The 16,671-nt window shown below is 42.8% G+C and overlaps 1 protein-coding gene across 1 annotated transcript; it reads right to left on the bottom strand.

Annotated features, from left to right (window-relative positions):
• Positions 1-781: 781 nt before the first annotated feature.
• Positions 782-15,265, bottom strand: LOC147889515 (protein argonaute PNH1-like). Its single transcript, XM_087391208.1, has 23 exons — positions 15,101-15,265; positions 13,261-14,251; positions 12,746-12,954; positions 11,088-11,237; positions 10,666-10,799; positions 10,471-10,577; positions 8,284-8,390; positions 7,968-8,106; positions 7,755-7,871; positions 7,006-7,113; positions 6,821-6,892; positions 6,442-6,564; positions 6,139-6,298; positions 5,839-5,960; positions 5,301-5,438; positions 5,046-5,192; positions 4,809-4,867; positions 4,588-4,651; positions 4,167-4,302; positions 3,993-4,066; positions 1,651-1,745; positions 1,445-1,476; positions 782-1,340 (listed from the first exon to the last, which is right to left on the bottom strand). The coding sequence occupies exons 2-23, from the start codon at positions 14,104-14,106 to the stop codon at positions 1,129-1,131; spliced, it is 3,351 nt and encodes a 1,116-aa protein (XP_087247334.1). The 5' UTR covers positions 14,107-14,251; positions 15,101-15,265; the 3' UTR covers positions 782-1,128.
• Between the last annotated feature and the right edge of the window lie 1,406 nt (positions 15,266-16,671).

Genomic DNA, 16,671 nt, shown 5'->3' with positions numbered 1-16,671 from the left:
AAATTTTTAGACAAGCAATAATAGACAAACGATGGTTTCCATTATCAACCCTGCCTGAACCATGACTTTATTGGGTTGCCTTTGGTAGTAAAGATCCTCTACACATAGTGTTACATTTTGCTTTAATTACGTAACTTAACCATACAATGCCTGCCTGAACCATGACTTTATTATGTACAGCTTAATGCAAGCTAGTCTCACACGAAAAAGAAGGGCAGACTCTGGTATTACAGATGCCGAAGGGACACACCGGAATTATAAATGCTAATACTATGTCATTACTCTTTATCAAATGTACATTTCCTTTGATTAGGAGTTATTTACTCGGTTTGCTTCAGCTCAAAAGTGACGAATGCTGTTCTTTTAATTTCTCTTAGAAGACATCATAACATGTCAGCCCATGCACCCCTCTCATTATGTACAAACTGCTCTTGGTAATGGGAACAGATTAGGAGTTATTTACTCGGTTTGCTTCAGCTCAAAAGTGACGAATGCTGTTCTTTTAATTTCTCTCTTAGAAGACATCATAACAAGTCAGCCCATGCACCCCTCTCATTATGTACCAACTGCTCTTGGTAATGGGAACAGACTTCACTATAACTTGTTACAAGACCTGTAAACTTTGGCATAAAACCCTTTGCCTTGCTATGTGTGTACAGCCTTCAGTACCACCTTCTCACTCATCCTCAAAACTATATCGCTGGGCTAAAACCTCAGAATTAAGTGTAGAAAGACTCTAGTGGTGAAAGACGCTATACATACAGCTAGTGGGGCTCTCATGGAACAAAATTTGCTTAATTTCTGAAGAATACAATCCTCAAAATGCACTCATGACCGTCTACAAAATAATCCAACATGAGAAAGCATGGGTTGCAATCAACGCAGTCAAGAGGTACTTGTTGTTGCTAGCTTCTCTTTTAAATAGGCAGCTTGACGAAAGCCCAAAGAGACCACACCACTATCACAAAACTGTACATCCCTGCCAGAAGAACCAAACTTCTTGTGCAGTTTCATAAGGATTCCCTTTCTTACAGCTAGTCATGTGCAGAAAACTAAATTTACTTTACAGTACATGTATACAAGGTGAAAGAAAGCACATTCATGACAAGAAAGCTGGGAGCAGCCAACTCAGCAGTAGAACATCACTCTCTTCACATTATCCTTCAATGCAGGCAGTGGCCGAACCGTTGCTCCGGCTGACACACGAGTGCTTCGGGACCCTGTACTGCCAGTAGCCATGCTTCTTGGAGCAGGACTTGTCAGAGAACCACTGTCGGACTCAGGCTCCATGTAAAAGCGGGCACGAAAAGCAGCAAGGTGTGCATAATATGCAGGCGGCACTGCATCCACACGAAAGCTTCACATGAATAGCTAGATGTGTATCATGCTAAAATAATTCAGAATCCTGAAGGAGTTCGGATAATATAACCTGAGGATCACTCACCAATGGAAACAGACCGGGTACAACGAGCATACCTACAAGCAATAACAGAATCGAACTGTCATTGAAGTCTTATAGTAAGGCCCATCAGTCAAAATTGAGTCGAGAAACCACCCCACCAAAAGAAGATCCACCCCACCAAGAGAAGATTAAAAACAAGAAGGTGGTACAGTACTTTCATACAGCATGGGAACTGCCGAAAACCTTACGTGTAGCAAAGATTATTAGTAAGTAATTGAAGGCCATCTGCTGTAAAATTGTTCTCATCCCAAAGAACATGATAATGAGCAGGTCGACTAGTTCCCTGCAAGTTACATAATTACTATCAGATATGGAGTAAAACTTCCAGCAACCAGCCTGCAGGGAAAGCCTCAATCAACCAGCTATCTCATAAAAATGAAACACACCGACTGGGAAGTAAAACTAAAGAATGGCTTTGTATTCTCTACTCATACAATGCTCATATAGCAGAAATAATTATCGTTCATATGCTTGTCATTTATCACGACCTCCAACTATCTTACAAATACAGAACCTTCTGCATTAAAATTCGACTATCTTCGCAAACACAAAATATGATGACAAAGACAACCTTCTGTATATACCTAGATGAATCCAGGAACATTCCCAAACTCATCCTCTAAAAACACAACATTATGCAGTTTCAATCTCACGAGAGTCTCATAAGATTGAAAACCATGAACTCCATCAAGCATAGCAGGGACTAGCTACTACGACATCCCCACTGACGTCATCAGCACCCAACAATGGGTGTAGACCATAGTATAAAAGTATACAAATCCACACACCCACACATACTTGGGCATCCATTTATACAAAGTCTTCGTACTGAGTTTCTGTCGGCACTCCAGAGGTGAAGGGCAAACTCAGCCACGATGAAGGCTAGCACTCAACCTTCTGGATTAAACTCAATTTGAACATAAGCAGCTATGAATCCAACCATATGTTTCAAAACATACAAGTTTATCAAGTTAACATTGTAAGCAGTCAAAGATTAGACAGGTATAAAAGGGGATACCTCTTGTTATAGGGGTCACACGAATACAAGTCAACTACAATGTTCTTGTACACAAAAACAAGCAGAGTTTCCCAACTTCACTCATCTATCATCCAAGGTAGCAGAATGCAGTCCAAAATCATATAGAGTGTTTATGATAGATGTAATTTCCCAATTTGAGAGACATTAAGTGTTCTCAGGTTACGTGAATACAGCAAGGTAATCTTAACATTACCCTTTGAAGTGCGAAGTGAAATCCCCAATGAAAAATAGCTCAGCTTGCTGAACAGAACAAAGAAACATCAATTAACATGAAGGCAGACCCATGAGCCTCCGTTTACCTCATGAACAAGGCTCACATATTACAACATGAGCACATTTATAGTCATCAGTGATCACAAGTTGCAATCATTTAACCTAATCCAGGAACCATGTCTAGTAAGCCTTTAACCTCATGATAGTCATCCACAAGGTTCAAAATCATGATCTCATCCTATAAAAGCATAACAAATTGTAAGCCTTTAACCTCATGATAGTTATCCACAAGGTTCAAAATCATGATCTCCATCAATATAGCAAGGGCTACCTACTGCGACATCCCCACCGATGAGTATAGACCATGGTATAAACACATCCCGTCATACACAGACCTCACAAACATGAGGCCCATCTCTACAAGGGTCTTCGCACAGGGAAATGCAGACTCCGTCATGACAAAGGCTAAGCACAATGAGATGCTCCTTGTGTTCACTGGTTGCAGTTTGGATGAAGAGCATGTCTCTCCCAAATAGCCATCTATGCAAAAAACACCTAGGTAGACCACGCAGTACGTGCTGTGCCATCCTATTTGTCATTGGCACATAGAAGAACATTCTAGCATATGCATATGACAGCTTTAATTTTGCACACATACCAGGTACAGCCAAGAAGCAATGCCACAAGATAATATTTCAGCACCTAGAAAAGCATGCAGGCCACTTGAATATGTCTGACTTCCGTGTTGAAGACCAGCTGCACATAACAGGGGTATAGCACTGGGGAGCAGCACTAAACTTGTCCAACCAACATAGTTACAAATATTTTAAGATACAGGTAGTTAAGTTCACTATACAAAAATATGTTTTCTTATTTTCCTGCAGTACATGAAGCTCCTTGATTACTAGAAGAATATGCCTGGTTCAATGTTTGTAAACAGATCAATCATGGCCAGGAGTGATACCATGAAATAGCCCTATGAAAGTCTTAGCACTCAGCAGGCCACATGAATATTGTTCGTGTACCAGCACACTTAGTTTCACACCTTCCAATGAGTGACAGCATACTCACATAAAAAAGGTTAACACTAGAAAGCAGCACTAGTTTGACACAATTATAGATATTCTAAGATATAGGTAGCTCACCTCGCTTCACCAAAATATGTTTTCACAGTTTCTTTTCTATGGCACCCAGAGCTAGTTGATTGCTGGAAGGGAATTGGGCCATTTAAATGATCTTGTCACCATTAATTAACTTTTAAGGTAAAAAACAGTGTACCTGTATTCCAGCATGGCTACAGAGATAAAAATCAAACTCCGTAGGATGGCATATCTTAGAATCCACCACAGTGCCTGCACAAGTAGCAGTATTAGCATTTACAACATAACTTCACGTATGCAACATCACTTCACAAATACTGGAATCAAATTTCCATGGAGTATACGAGAAAACCTGGAAGGATGTTTCCACTATTGTCTGTACTACGCCTGTCATTGTGGTCATTGGCAAAAAGGCGTGTGTGATGACGCTTCTGAACTACTACGAACGTGACAGGAGGTTGATAGTTTGGTTCCAGAGATGCACAAGCCTACAAGACAATGGGTTAGTTATGTGCCAAAACATGTACCAAAGAGAGTATCGTTATGTGCCAATACATGTACCAAAGTAAGAGCTCAAACAACAATCCTCACTATGGCAGGGGGTGAGACCATCAGAAAATAAGGGGAAACAGAAGCCTATTCACTTATGTTTCTACTTTTTCACACGAAACACTAAAAGCAGCTAGACATGCACGCATCATTCACAAAATACCGTTCAACAACCAAATAATCTAAAAAAGAGAATACAGATACGTGTAGCACATTTCAGATACCTTTCGAATAGCATCCAGCTCATGCAATAGTACTTGATAAAATTGCCCTTCGCTCACACCATCTCTGAAAGAACTCAATATCATCAGATGACGATCTTGTCAACAAGACATTACAATCGCATCAAATACGAGCATGTACAACAAAAAGGCAATTGCATGTTCTACGGAGCCCCAAGACCAAACCTACAAACCAAGAAATTCAAGTTCAGCCCAAAAGCCACCTGTAAAATATGATACGAAGAGGCTTTTGGCCAGTTGCTCGTCGGAAAGAAATCAACAGCTCCCTGTTGCAGAAGAAAACGCATTAAACATTGCATTACAGTCCTAGTCAGAAGACATGAAATGCAATGCTTGCCATAATGCATAATGCATTGCCAGCAATAGAAAAACAGAACACGGGTACACATAATGACACTCAATTATGTGTTATGACTGTTTTCTGTGTGCAGGGATAAGACGTGCTTAATCATTCCCCCTGTCTGTGGACCACGAACAGGATCCACCCAGCTCTTGAACAAATCTTGGATCAATTCCTGCCGATGTTCTTGCGCACAAACTAAACCCGCATATTTAGTCACTTCCGGCCAGTCCTGGGAAGCCACCACCTGCATTTGTTGTGTATCAGTCTCCCTACCTTCCCCCAAAAGAAAGGCACTCCTCCCAAAGCGACCCAAAAAACAACTGTGCGGTCCCAAGTGCCAAGAGCATCTTACAGCAGCAATGGAAGGACTAGAATCCTCTCCTGGATGTGGATGTGTTACATCTGCTCCAAAAATAATAGTTGGTATATCACTGACAAGGGGTATTCGACGGGAGAGAGCATCGACCAGCACCGTATTCCTTCCCCCAACCTGAAATTCAACAAGCCACCTGCTTGAGGAGCCAAAACGCAGCTGTCCATTTTCTTCAATAATAAACATCATTTCTTGACTGTCACGAGGAAGCATATTAATATGGCTTTCCGTCAAAAGCTATGGGGGAAACGTAAGTTGAGATTTTGCAAATAACAAAAGGGTCGGGCAAGGGGGGGGCATTTTAAGAAAAAGAGTAAGCAAAGCTAGCTCATGTTCTCAAGAAATTGGCGAGGTTGAAGAAAGTAAGGCAGGCAACTAACACTTATCAATCAATTTCTCAACTTCTCGCTGAAAAGCACAGCTCTTTCCTAAATTTCCCCTAATTGCACTGTCAAGTTTGGGAAGATCCAATTCATCATAGAATACAAAATAAAGAATAGCGAAGCAGCACCATTACCTTCACATTAATCTTTAGAGCTACATTTGCCAGGTACTGCTTGCTCATCTTGAACACATGCTTTGTTAAGCAGCATTGGGATACGAGACCCAAATCTGTTTCACAAATTCGTTTTAGGTCTCCTGCCAATCCATCAAAAGATTACGATTAGCTATGTCAATTACCAAATACAGCAGATGAGACTTGAAAGTAGAAAACATTTCAAATCGTACATGTTCAGGATGAAAACACCCTCACAGAGCCAAACATAGCTGTAAAAACCATCCCTCAGCTATTTTTCGCAATAGATAAGTCACATACCATATAGGGCACCATTGTTATCCGGTAAAATTACTACAAGAAGCTCAAGCTCTCGCCCCTTGACATTTTGCTGGAAGTCTCGATAAACATTTTTCAGTGCACGCTCAACATAGTCAGGCCGTGCTGAATGTATTGGGATTGCAGGATCTGGCGCAAAGGTCTGTGGATGACAGCCCGGCACAAAACAGAAACAAACCAACCAGTGAGTAACATTTGACATTCACAGGAGTCTGGATTTCTATCCACTAGCTCCCACAAACAAATATAAGCAATGCAAGAATACAAACTTATAAAAAAGAGTACCATGCCAGAAATTTGGCACATGACTGCCAACTCTTGACAGAATCTCCACGCAGCACTATCTTGGACAGCTCGAGAGAAATTGATGCAAGCCCAATATGTAACTGTTCCACCATTCACCATTTTCTGAACAAACAAGAATCAAGCTTTACCGAGTTGACAGTCCTTAGAATACTTATGAAACATACCCTCAGAATCCTTAAGCCATAAACAAGAAGAGAGAGAGATACAACATTCTACAGGAGTTCTTGTGCTTGCAATACAATAGACATTGAGAGATTCAACCAGCAGCACACTTTCATGCTCCCAACACCTGATTTGGATACTTTGCTTTCTTTCAGATGTCTTTACCCTTTGAACAAAACCATGGAATTCAGCTCACCTTGTTCTTCATATTCCACTGGCCAACTTCTGGCAAGCAGTACTTTTCCTTTCCTGTATCATGATATTTGAGCTGAACCAAGACACCAAATAAACAAGTCAGGATTCACAGAAAAACCATACAGGGTCAAGAGTTATTGCTTGTACATTTAGGCATAAGCATATATAACAAGCCCAGCACATCACCTGTGGTGCTGGTAGTATGCGTGCCTCAACAGAGGCCAGTTTATCACTGATTCTAATACCAAACTCCTTGGCATACGGATCCTGAGCATAAGCATTGTGATACACAGTCTGTTGTTCAAACAACTGAATTAGGAGTCTAGACCACAGATTCCCTTAATATGCTTTTTTTTTAAATAGTTAACACAAAAAATATGCAGGGATTCTAGACCACAGATTCCCTTAATATGCTTTTTTTTTAAATAGTTAACACAGAATAAATATGCAGCGATCATGTGCAATAAAAACACTCTGAAACTTTTAATGCCAAGTCCCTAGCTTCTCTTACATCGACAGACATCTCGAACCTTCAACCAGCGCAACAACCAGCGCAACATCTTAATGCCAAGTCCCTAGCTTCTATTGCAACAACTGACCTCTCAAAACTACAAACAAGAGCACCCTCGTCACATAAAATCACACTCTCTTATCATGAACAGCTTAGGTTCATTCTCTAATGTGCCAGAATGTGCACTACGTAAGCCATGTCACAGATATCCTACATGTTTGCTAGCTATGCTTAGAGAAGAAAAAAGGTATTTCCAAATGCCAATGCAATCTGCATTTTACTGTATGAAAGTAAGTTCAGTTAGTCATCAGAATTTAGAACCCTAGACAAGCAATCCAACGATACTAAGCAGCAGATGAGCCATCCAGTAATTAGAAATCCATGAAAAATTATTTTAAAAACATTTAAGAAAGCCAGTGAGCACCTCTACAATGTCTCTCTCTCTGTCTCTAGGGCGCTGACAAGTGACTTTAAGCAGAGCTGTAATTTGCTTCTCATTTAGCCTCTTTGAATATCGCTGTCCTTCAACAATCTTGCAAACCTAAATGTTCCACAGAAACCAAGAAGAAGAGAGACTGATTTCTCATCTTAGAAGTAAATTCACAATATCGAAAGGTGAACAAGATCCATTGCTGACCTCCATTGGGAGATAGTTTGGCCGCTGCTGATTTCCAACTTGGAGACATGGTAAACTTGTATTGCGAATGGAATAGCCATATGTTTCTTGAAAGTATTCAACAACAGACTTCATTGTCCCATTCTCATCGACAGGAAAACTTCAAACCAGGAACACACAATAAACAAAACCAACTTCAGCCAATAGCAAAGAATGCACCATAATATTAACTTTGCCAAAAGACATTCCCTTTGTAAAATCATGAAATAAAATCAAAACTGAAAAAGAATAGATGCTATTATGTATTGAGAATGCATTCCTGAACATCTACTCATACGTTAATTCTTGTGTCGGCTGTGAAGTTAATCCAGATATCCGATACTTTCTGCGCATATTTCCCCTGTGTGTAACTTCAACTTTTACCCCCCTCAGCGCCTTTTTTATCTGCATGGTGTGTCAAAGCAGAAAAGATGAAAATTCAGGCAATTAATAATTAACCTATCTATCAAAAATGAGATATGCCAACTTTTAAACCCAACAGCAATTTAAGATGACCTACTACCCACATTACACACAACCAACCCTTAGCACAAAAAACCATGTATATTAACAAGCAGCAACTTGCACATATTTCAGTGGTGATGGGCTTACATGTTCCAACCAGTTCAGAGTGAAATCAAGGCTAGCACACAAAAAAACAACACATCAGGAACGGTCCTACTTCAGAGTCACAACAATAGCATGGGAGAACATCTATAAATAAGAAGAATATGTAGCTCCCCATGCATGCACATGGCGTACTTCATTGGCACAAGAAGACTTCAAAGAATACTACACAAGATGAGGTTGCTACCACCGCCCCTCCAAAAAGAGTTGCTCTCTTTTTTCTAGAAAATATTGGGTGGCCGTCTTGGAATAAATCAAACAGAGATCTTGGAATAAGCCTAACCTGTCAAAACCTGCTGCCCCATTATTTCCTTGAGGTGGTCCAACAGATGCCCTTATAGTAACAAATCTTGCATAACTGTCACGCTGGCTGTGCTCATCATCATGTCCCACACACGTGCCTTGGGCTGCATGCCCCTTGCAGGGGCAGAGGGCTGTTTGAGATGGGCTGCTTGAGAGCTGCCTTTAAAGAGCTTATTCTGCTACTTATGATATAGCATAATTGAAAGGAGAATGAGCAACCTCCTCATTGCTCACCGACTTCAGACCGCCTTGGACTAAGCTGGCCAACCCTGCTGTTAGCAGGCACAGTCGGTCTGTATGCTGCTGCCCACGTGAAAATGATTTGCTGCTGTGTGTAGGCCTGCAGCCTATATCTGGATGAATGCAGGGACATGCCCAAACCATCCTCCAAAAACACATCATAGAGCAGTTTCAATCTCATGATAGTCACTCATAAGGTTGAAAACCATATACTCCATCACGCATAGCAGGGACTAGCTACTATGGCATCCCCACTGACATCATCAGCAGTATAAACATATGCTCTCACACATTATAATCCACACACCCACACATACTTGAGCATCCATTCATACAAAGTTCTCATACTGAGTTTCTGTCAGCACTCCGGAGGTGAAGGGCAGACTCAGCCATTACGAAGGCTAGCACTAAAGGAGAAGGCTAATCAAACAGTAATCCAAAATCTCTTCATTTAAGCTACAACTGGCGTGTAGGTCTGCAGCCTGCAGTAATGCTTATGAAACCTTGCTGACTGCCAATTGTAGCCCTTAGGGAGCCCAAAACGACCATTCACATGCCTCAAAACTTATCTATGCTTCACTTATCTGTCCTTCGCCCTCTTTGGCCACCTCTAACTGAACAAACTACATGTCTCATCTATCCTACAAAGAAGCATGTGTTGATCTATGCTTGACCTGTCCAGCAACTTACCTCTGACTGAACGAAGTGTGCGCCTCTTCCTGTCCTACAAACGAGGTCACAACATGTGCATGGTCAATGATCATATCCTAACATATAACAAGTCCATGGACAGTTTTCAAATGGGTCCTACACACATACCCAGTCTACTTCTTTGGATGTTTAACTGGCTGACTTAATTGAAACCACAATTGGTTGTTGTAATTATGTAATGAGACACGTAAATCCCACATGACTACATAGCAATAACACTAATGATCATGGAGAACAGTTACCCATTGCTTGGAATAACAAATCACTTTATTTCAGACAACAGACAATTACACGACACCTGAAATAGGCCTTCTGCTTTTTCACATAGTCCATGAACAGACTATAGAGCCAACCTCCCCAACGCTCCAACAACCCCCCCTGCATCCCCTTGAGACTCCCCAAACTGTCCCTGCTTGCAACATATATCCCTCCTGGCATTTATGCAACCTGTCCCAAGCTAATGAATATACTTAGTCCCCAAGCTTGAGACCTAACATTACATCACACCAGTGCTCATGCCCACCTTGCAGCCTTGTCCTCGTGCAATTTTTTAAGAACAAAGTCTCATGGAGCCCCTTGAATGTTGGAGATGGTCTAGCAGTACCTTTATGCGATCCGCATCGGAAAGATGTCGGGATACATCTTTGCCTAGTAGTTGAGCAACAAATTCTGTAACTGGCAAAGGCTCAATAAAAGCAGTGGAAGACATATCTGCAGACAACCCAAGAAAAGGTTCTCTCAAGGGTGCAACGACTTACATAAGATGTCATAACAAAGAAACAAAGAGTAGCAGCATTACCAATGTTCAAGGAAAGGCCCATTTGAGTTGGTCTGATACTCTGATAAAAACCTCGCCAGCTCTCAAGGCCCTCACCAAGCTGTTGTCGTCTACCTAAATCAGGCGAATAGAATGATCTTCCTACAGGACAAAACCTGTTGAAGGAAGAAAGTAATAAAAATTGAGCATTCCGTGTAGTATGTAAGTAATCCATATTACAAATCGTGTTGAGAGGTCATTAGTAGCTTCTCATGTCTCCAAAATCCTCCAAAGTATGAATCATCTGGAGGAAAAGATTGGCAGGCAAAGTTAACAAGCATGCAGTCAAAGCAGATATTCACAACCTTTGCAGGCTACAATTGATAAATATTACTATATTACTAAGCCATGCCATCTTCTATCCCAACTTGAGTGACAGGGATGATTCAAAGCAGAAGAGAGACCTATGAGTTGGAAGCTCCCGCAGAACAATGTCCAGGACCTGTAGTGCCTCTTGAGGTGCATCTGCTTGTCTGCCGCTTAAAAACTCGCCAAGATGATGAAGATCAGCACGAGCTGCAAACTTGATGACCACCTTGAATTGCCTTTCCCTTCTGTTAAAGAGACAGTAAATTAGCCGCACATACACCATGATAGGGTTCACAGATTTGATCAATTTGAAAAAATAAAGTTGACCACATTCCAGAACTTCCCTAGAACATGTGCAAGAGTTCATTACTATTCTTTTACGAATTCCAGAACTTGCTTTTGCAGACTCAAACTCCAACAGCCATAGGGACATGTAAAGGCTATATAGATCTGGCGGATAAGTCAAGTTCACAATGTACTTCCACCTTAGCTCAGGGATGCCTAAAAGTGTGAAGAATACACCCTTTAGAGTATTAAAGACTTTACTTCAAACTAAACAGCCAAGACAGGTTTGAGCAAGGCAGTTTGTGATAACAAAAAAGATTCCGTCAAAGTTTAAAACATGTGATTGCTTGCTTCCAAGGTTTCAGAATTAGAGCTGACACAAGAACAAAGCTTCCCCAGCCCGTCAACAGACTCATCATTCAGCTTTGCTACCTTCATCTTGTACAACATCCTAAGCAGAAATACCCTCATGAAGCCATAACCCACCATAGACTTATATGTACGTACATCTCATAGAGTACCAATAGCAATTCCACCTTCAGAGTTGCACTTACTCATACTCAGCCCCTTGTCTCTAATATGCTCTAGAAGCCAGTCCAAGAACTAGTAATATAAGCCAATTTCCACCCCTGTACTATTGTATCCCCATACCTTGCAAGAGATAACGTATCTTTAAGTCATTAGCAAATATAACAGCAAGTAAGGGTGCTCTATGTGATCTCAACAAACAAGTCCACCAACTCTCTGAAATACCACATCTCGATATATAGCTTCAAACACATACCAAACAGAAAAGCCCTAGGGCTCTTCGGTTTTTTAACCTGAGCTGCAGGCCACTAGTCAAAAGTTGACAAGCTGTTAATCCAAGTTTTGGCATCAGCCCCACGCATGGAGATATACCCATCGGGAGCTTAGATGCACAGCAAGACATGGTCTGCAAATTGTCTAAAATACCACGTCTTCAGATATAGCAGTGCTTCAAGCACACTGGAAAACATAAAGGACAAATCCCTTGGTTACGATCTTGAGATGCCTCATAGCTACAAATAAAATTGCAGCCACAAAAACAGTCCAAAGAAGAGTTATTCAACCTGAGCAACCACCTACTACAGAAACACTTCACAATATGTTAGTCACGAGAAGATATACAATGGGAAGCTCAGACATCATCTACTACTAATCTAATATTTATTAGACAACCTCGGCAGATAATCTAATTCAGTAGTTTGATCACTGTATTGGAAGACGCACACAGTTCAAATCAGATTTTCAGAGCAGCTTTCAAGGCATAGCAAGGCACTTTAGACTCTGACAATACCAAGACAAGGTGCCACGAAGAAAAATAAACCTTACAGATATACAGAACTCGGCCACCACATTGCAAGCGCGATGGAAAGACTTTGCTACATAGCATACTCTTAAATATTACAGCAACTATATGTTCAGCAAGGTAGAAGTTTAATCATACCTTGCAGTACCACTCCCATCATCCTCATCCAGGAGATTAATTGAAAATTCCTTGCTCTGGAACGGGAGAGGACCTGCAGTATACAGACTTTTGCGGCCGTCGTATGCTGGTAATCTACGACCTAGTGCACTGTCACGATGGATTTTGACAAGCTGCTCCATAACAGCCCTATTAACACCCCGAGAAGTTACTTCTGGTGATATGGAAACCTGCACAGGTAACGCAACAGAAAATCAATCAACCTTGAGTCCATAGCCGAGACCATAAGCTATCTTCAAAAAGCAAACTAAAACACAAAATGGACCACGGCACAAAATTCACACAAACCCACAAATTAATTAAGACTGGCATATCGTCAGGATCAAAACAGCCGAGACCATAAGCTATCTTCAAAAAGCAAACTAAAACACAAAATGGACCACAGCGCAAAATTCACACAAACCCACAAATTAATTAAGACTGGCATATCGTCAGGATCAAAAAATCAACCAATTAAAAAAGAAACAGATACATACATCATACTGATGCAGGTCTTTGTCTGGAAGCTCTGCAAAAAAATGGTTTGCCTTCACAATACATTTGGTACCCGTTTGCCCCTTTCCAGGACGGGGTGGGAAGCGTAATTTTTTGGTAGAAACGGGAGGACCAACCACAGGTTGTGTCGATGGGCCTGGATCTTGAACTTGAGGGGCAGGCGCACCTTGAATTCTCATCGTTTGAAACTGCTCAGCCATCCCCATAACTGAACCGGGAGCTGACGCACCAACCTGTAGAAAGGCTGGATTCAACGTCTGTGCGATTGGATGAGCTCCCATGTAGGAGGATGGAGGAGCACTGCCTGGCTGTGGAACTTGTTGAACTCCTGGGTATGGAGACTGAACATAATGAGATGGGGCGACGCCCTGAATGGGAGGCATTCCCCCATACCCAGGCTGAAGGTACTGCACAGCCGGAGGAAAAGACTGAATTGAAGCTTGGGGCAGATCGGGAATAGGCATGAGAGCAGCTGGAATAAGCGGTTGTCCAGCAGCCATGCCAGGTGGAGCATGGGAAGGTGGAGCAGGACCCCTGCCTCTCCCTCGACCTTGTCCTCCGCCTCCTCGTCCTCCTCCCCTTCCATCCCTTCCTTGAGCGAAAGCTGAACCACCGGACGAGCCAGGAGGAGCCGCAGTTGCACCTTGAGAAACCTGCTGACCACGTCCTGCAGGAGCTTGAGGCGCTGGCTGTCCAACCGAAGCAGCTTGTTGCGCACGAGCTTGAGCTGGCTGGGACCGAGGAGCTTGAGAAGATTGAGCCGGAGGAGCTTGAGAACCCTGTGAGCTTTCCTCACCTTCCTTTGGTGTCTTCCGTCTCCTGGGCATGGTAAATTGATAGTGAAAACGATAGAAAAATTTCGGTCTGCAGCAGAGCTGATACGCGAACCAGTAAGATGAGCCAATTCCAAGAGTATCTGTCTGGTGTAGAGCGCGCCCTAGTCAATTGGCAAGAGCAGAAACAAGGATATCACTGCAAAACAGCCAGCATACGAAAACGGTCATCGGATCTACAGCGAAACACGAGCGCTCACAGATACATTCGTGATCATCACGACAACTATTGCGTAAAAGAAAGAAACCGGAACACTTGCTTTACTGATAAATTTACACCCTTCACACAAAGAAGAAAACGACCGCTGTTCTGTATCTGACACGCATGCTTGTTCTGTACGAATAGACCAATAGAGGTACTCCACGTGAACCTAGATGAAGTCCTATTTACGGTCGGACCTCCTGATTCTGTCTCCGGACGAAAGGAGCACTAATAAGAAAGAATCGCTGACACGGGCGAGGATTTTCCAACAATCTATACTCCAATTTTCATTAGAGAACAAGGATTCCCAGTGCTTTTCCGTCTGCAACCTTCAATTTACGAAATACTCGAAAACTGGCGCTGTCCCGGTAGCGTAGCTTCGGGGGGGAACGTTTCTGTCCGCAATCTTGCAACCTCGTCTTCCTCTAGAACACCTACTTCGTTTATTAGATTCCTTCTTCGGTATCCGCTCGCCGTTTGGTTAAGTGAACGTAGGAAAAATTTGCGGTGATCTTCCCCCTCGGCGTAAGCACGGGCGTTCGGCTACGTCCACTTCCGAGGCCTTCGAGCTCCGTTGTCGAACTGTACACAAACTCGGGCAATGCTTCTCCTATGTAGCTTCGCCGCGCCAAGCAAGGGCAAACGGGAGGACACAAGATGAAACACGCCGAGGCAAAACATCCGGCTAGGGGGAAGGGGCGGAGGGAAAGGGCAAAGGGAGCTGAAAAAGGAGGAAGGAAGTGCGAGCAAAATCAAGAAAGAAAGGAAGAGAGCGAGAGAGAGTACCGAGGGTGAAGGTCGAGGAAGAAACCCTAGGAGGAGGAGGAGAGGAGAGCATGGCGCAGCAGAGAGAGGTCGAAGCTCGGACGGAGACGAAAGTCGAAGACGAAGACGAAGACGAAGACGAAGACGACGACGACGACGAAGAGAAAACAGGAAGAAAAGCTTCCGTTCCCACTATACCCCACACTTACCCAACTATAACAACTTATCCCCCAACTTTAGCAGCCATTTCACTATTCGTGCCCATTCCACATATGTATATCTCCACTAGTATGTATCACATGATGCATGGCCGGCCATTTCCTGTGAATTAAGGGTGTATCTCCCCCCCCCTCCCCTCTTTCCACACCTCACCCGCACATGCGTGCTCGTTTCCGGTGCCGGAACGAGATCCCTCGCTCCCGATTATTATCGTACCTCGGTGGCAAGATGAGTCTGTCAGCCTTTTGATCAACCTCGCCCCCACGTCCGGTAACTGCAGTCACTGGTGGCAGCCGCTCGAAGAGACCCGTTCAATCATGCTGTCCAACCCTCGCCTAGCTTTTAATATGCTTTAGGGAGCTTTTGCATGTACACCAGGGCTGGCAAATATGCTACAAACACTAGCAATTGCAAGCATAACATAGCAACTGTCCCCGCGATTGAAGAGCGTAGATCGATCGCTGAACTCAGTAAGCTTTTTTTGGAAGTATGAAAGTTATAAGGCCTATATTTTTCTTAAAAAGAAACAAGCCCCATAATGCCCAGGTGGAGAGGAAGAAATTCTGTCTCCACCAGAGCACTTGCAATGCCAAAAATCTATCAACGAAACCTTGGGGGCTGAGGTGGGAACGCATCAAACCTTGGCTAGTTGCCATCGCAAGAACTCTCTCTTAATCGAGGACCTAATGCTGACATTCCTCTTACCACCGGAGCCCAAATGAGCACCATATTTCCATGGCGTGGAAACAAGACCTCAAAGATCACCTTGGAGCGTGTTCATGCATGCCAAAGGCCTGCATTACAAACCACAGAGCATGGTTTATAATCAAATTGTTCACACCAAGCTATTGGGTTGCAAGCTCCACTGAAGTCTTTCTCAAGCCCCTTGCTTCCAAGGAGGGGCTCACAAAAAAAAACAAGCGTAATGACTGCCTTTAACTAGCTGCAACCCAATGATTTCAGTAATTTTGTGCAAGAGAAGGCTATGCAATTTTGTGGGAAGCTAGCTATAGCAAGTGAATTCATTCAAAACCACTATCATGTGGACTGAAATGAGATCGCAACCTAGTTTTTTCCCCAAACCTCTGATTTGGAGCCAGCCTTCACACGGGAACAAGCTCTCAGAGCACATTCCCCTATTGGGCAAATTCATCACCCTTCAAATGTAGCAAACCAAATTTGATACATTCCTAGAAGCCATGCCAAGGATTGAGTAGCTCAGACGAGCTCCATTAACATCACCATCAGGAGTGATATTAGTAGTTGCATGAATGGGGTAGTGCCAAATTTATGCTGGTTCTTGCCAGTAGCAAGGTTGGATTCAACCGTTCATGCTTGATATTTCAACCTTTCTCAAATCAAGGAAGATAGGG

Source organism: Dipteris shenzhenensis, chromosome 20, assembly GCF_047967505.1.
Source record: "Dipteris shenzhenensis isolate YYH24624 ecotype China chromosome 20, Dip_SZ_1.0, whole genome shotgun sequence".
Taxonomy (NCBI): Eukaryota; Viridiplantae; Streptophyta; class Polypodiopsida; order Gleicheniales; family Dipteridaceae; genus Dipteris; species Dipteris shenzhenensis.
The sequence above is the reverse complement of the archived record's forward strand: the minus strand, read 5'-3'. Positions and strand labels throughout refer to the sequence as shown.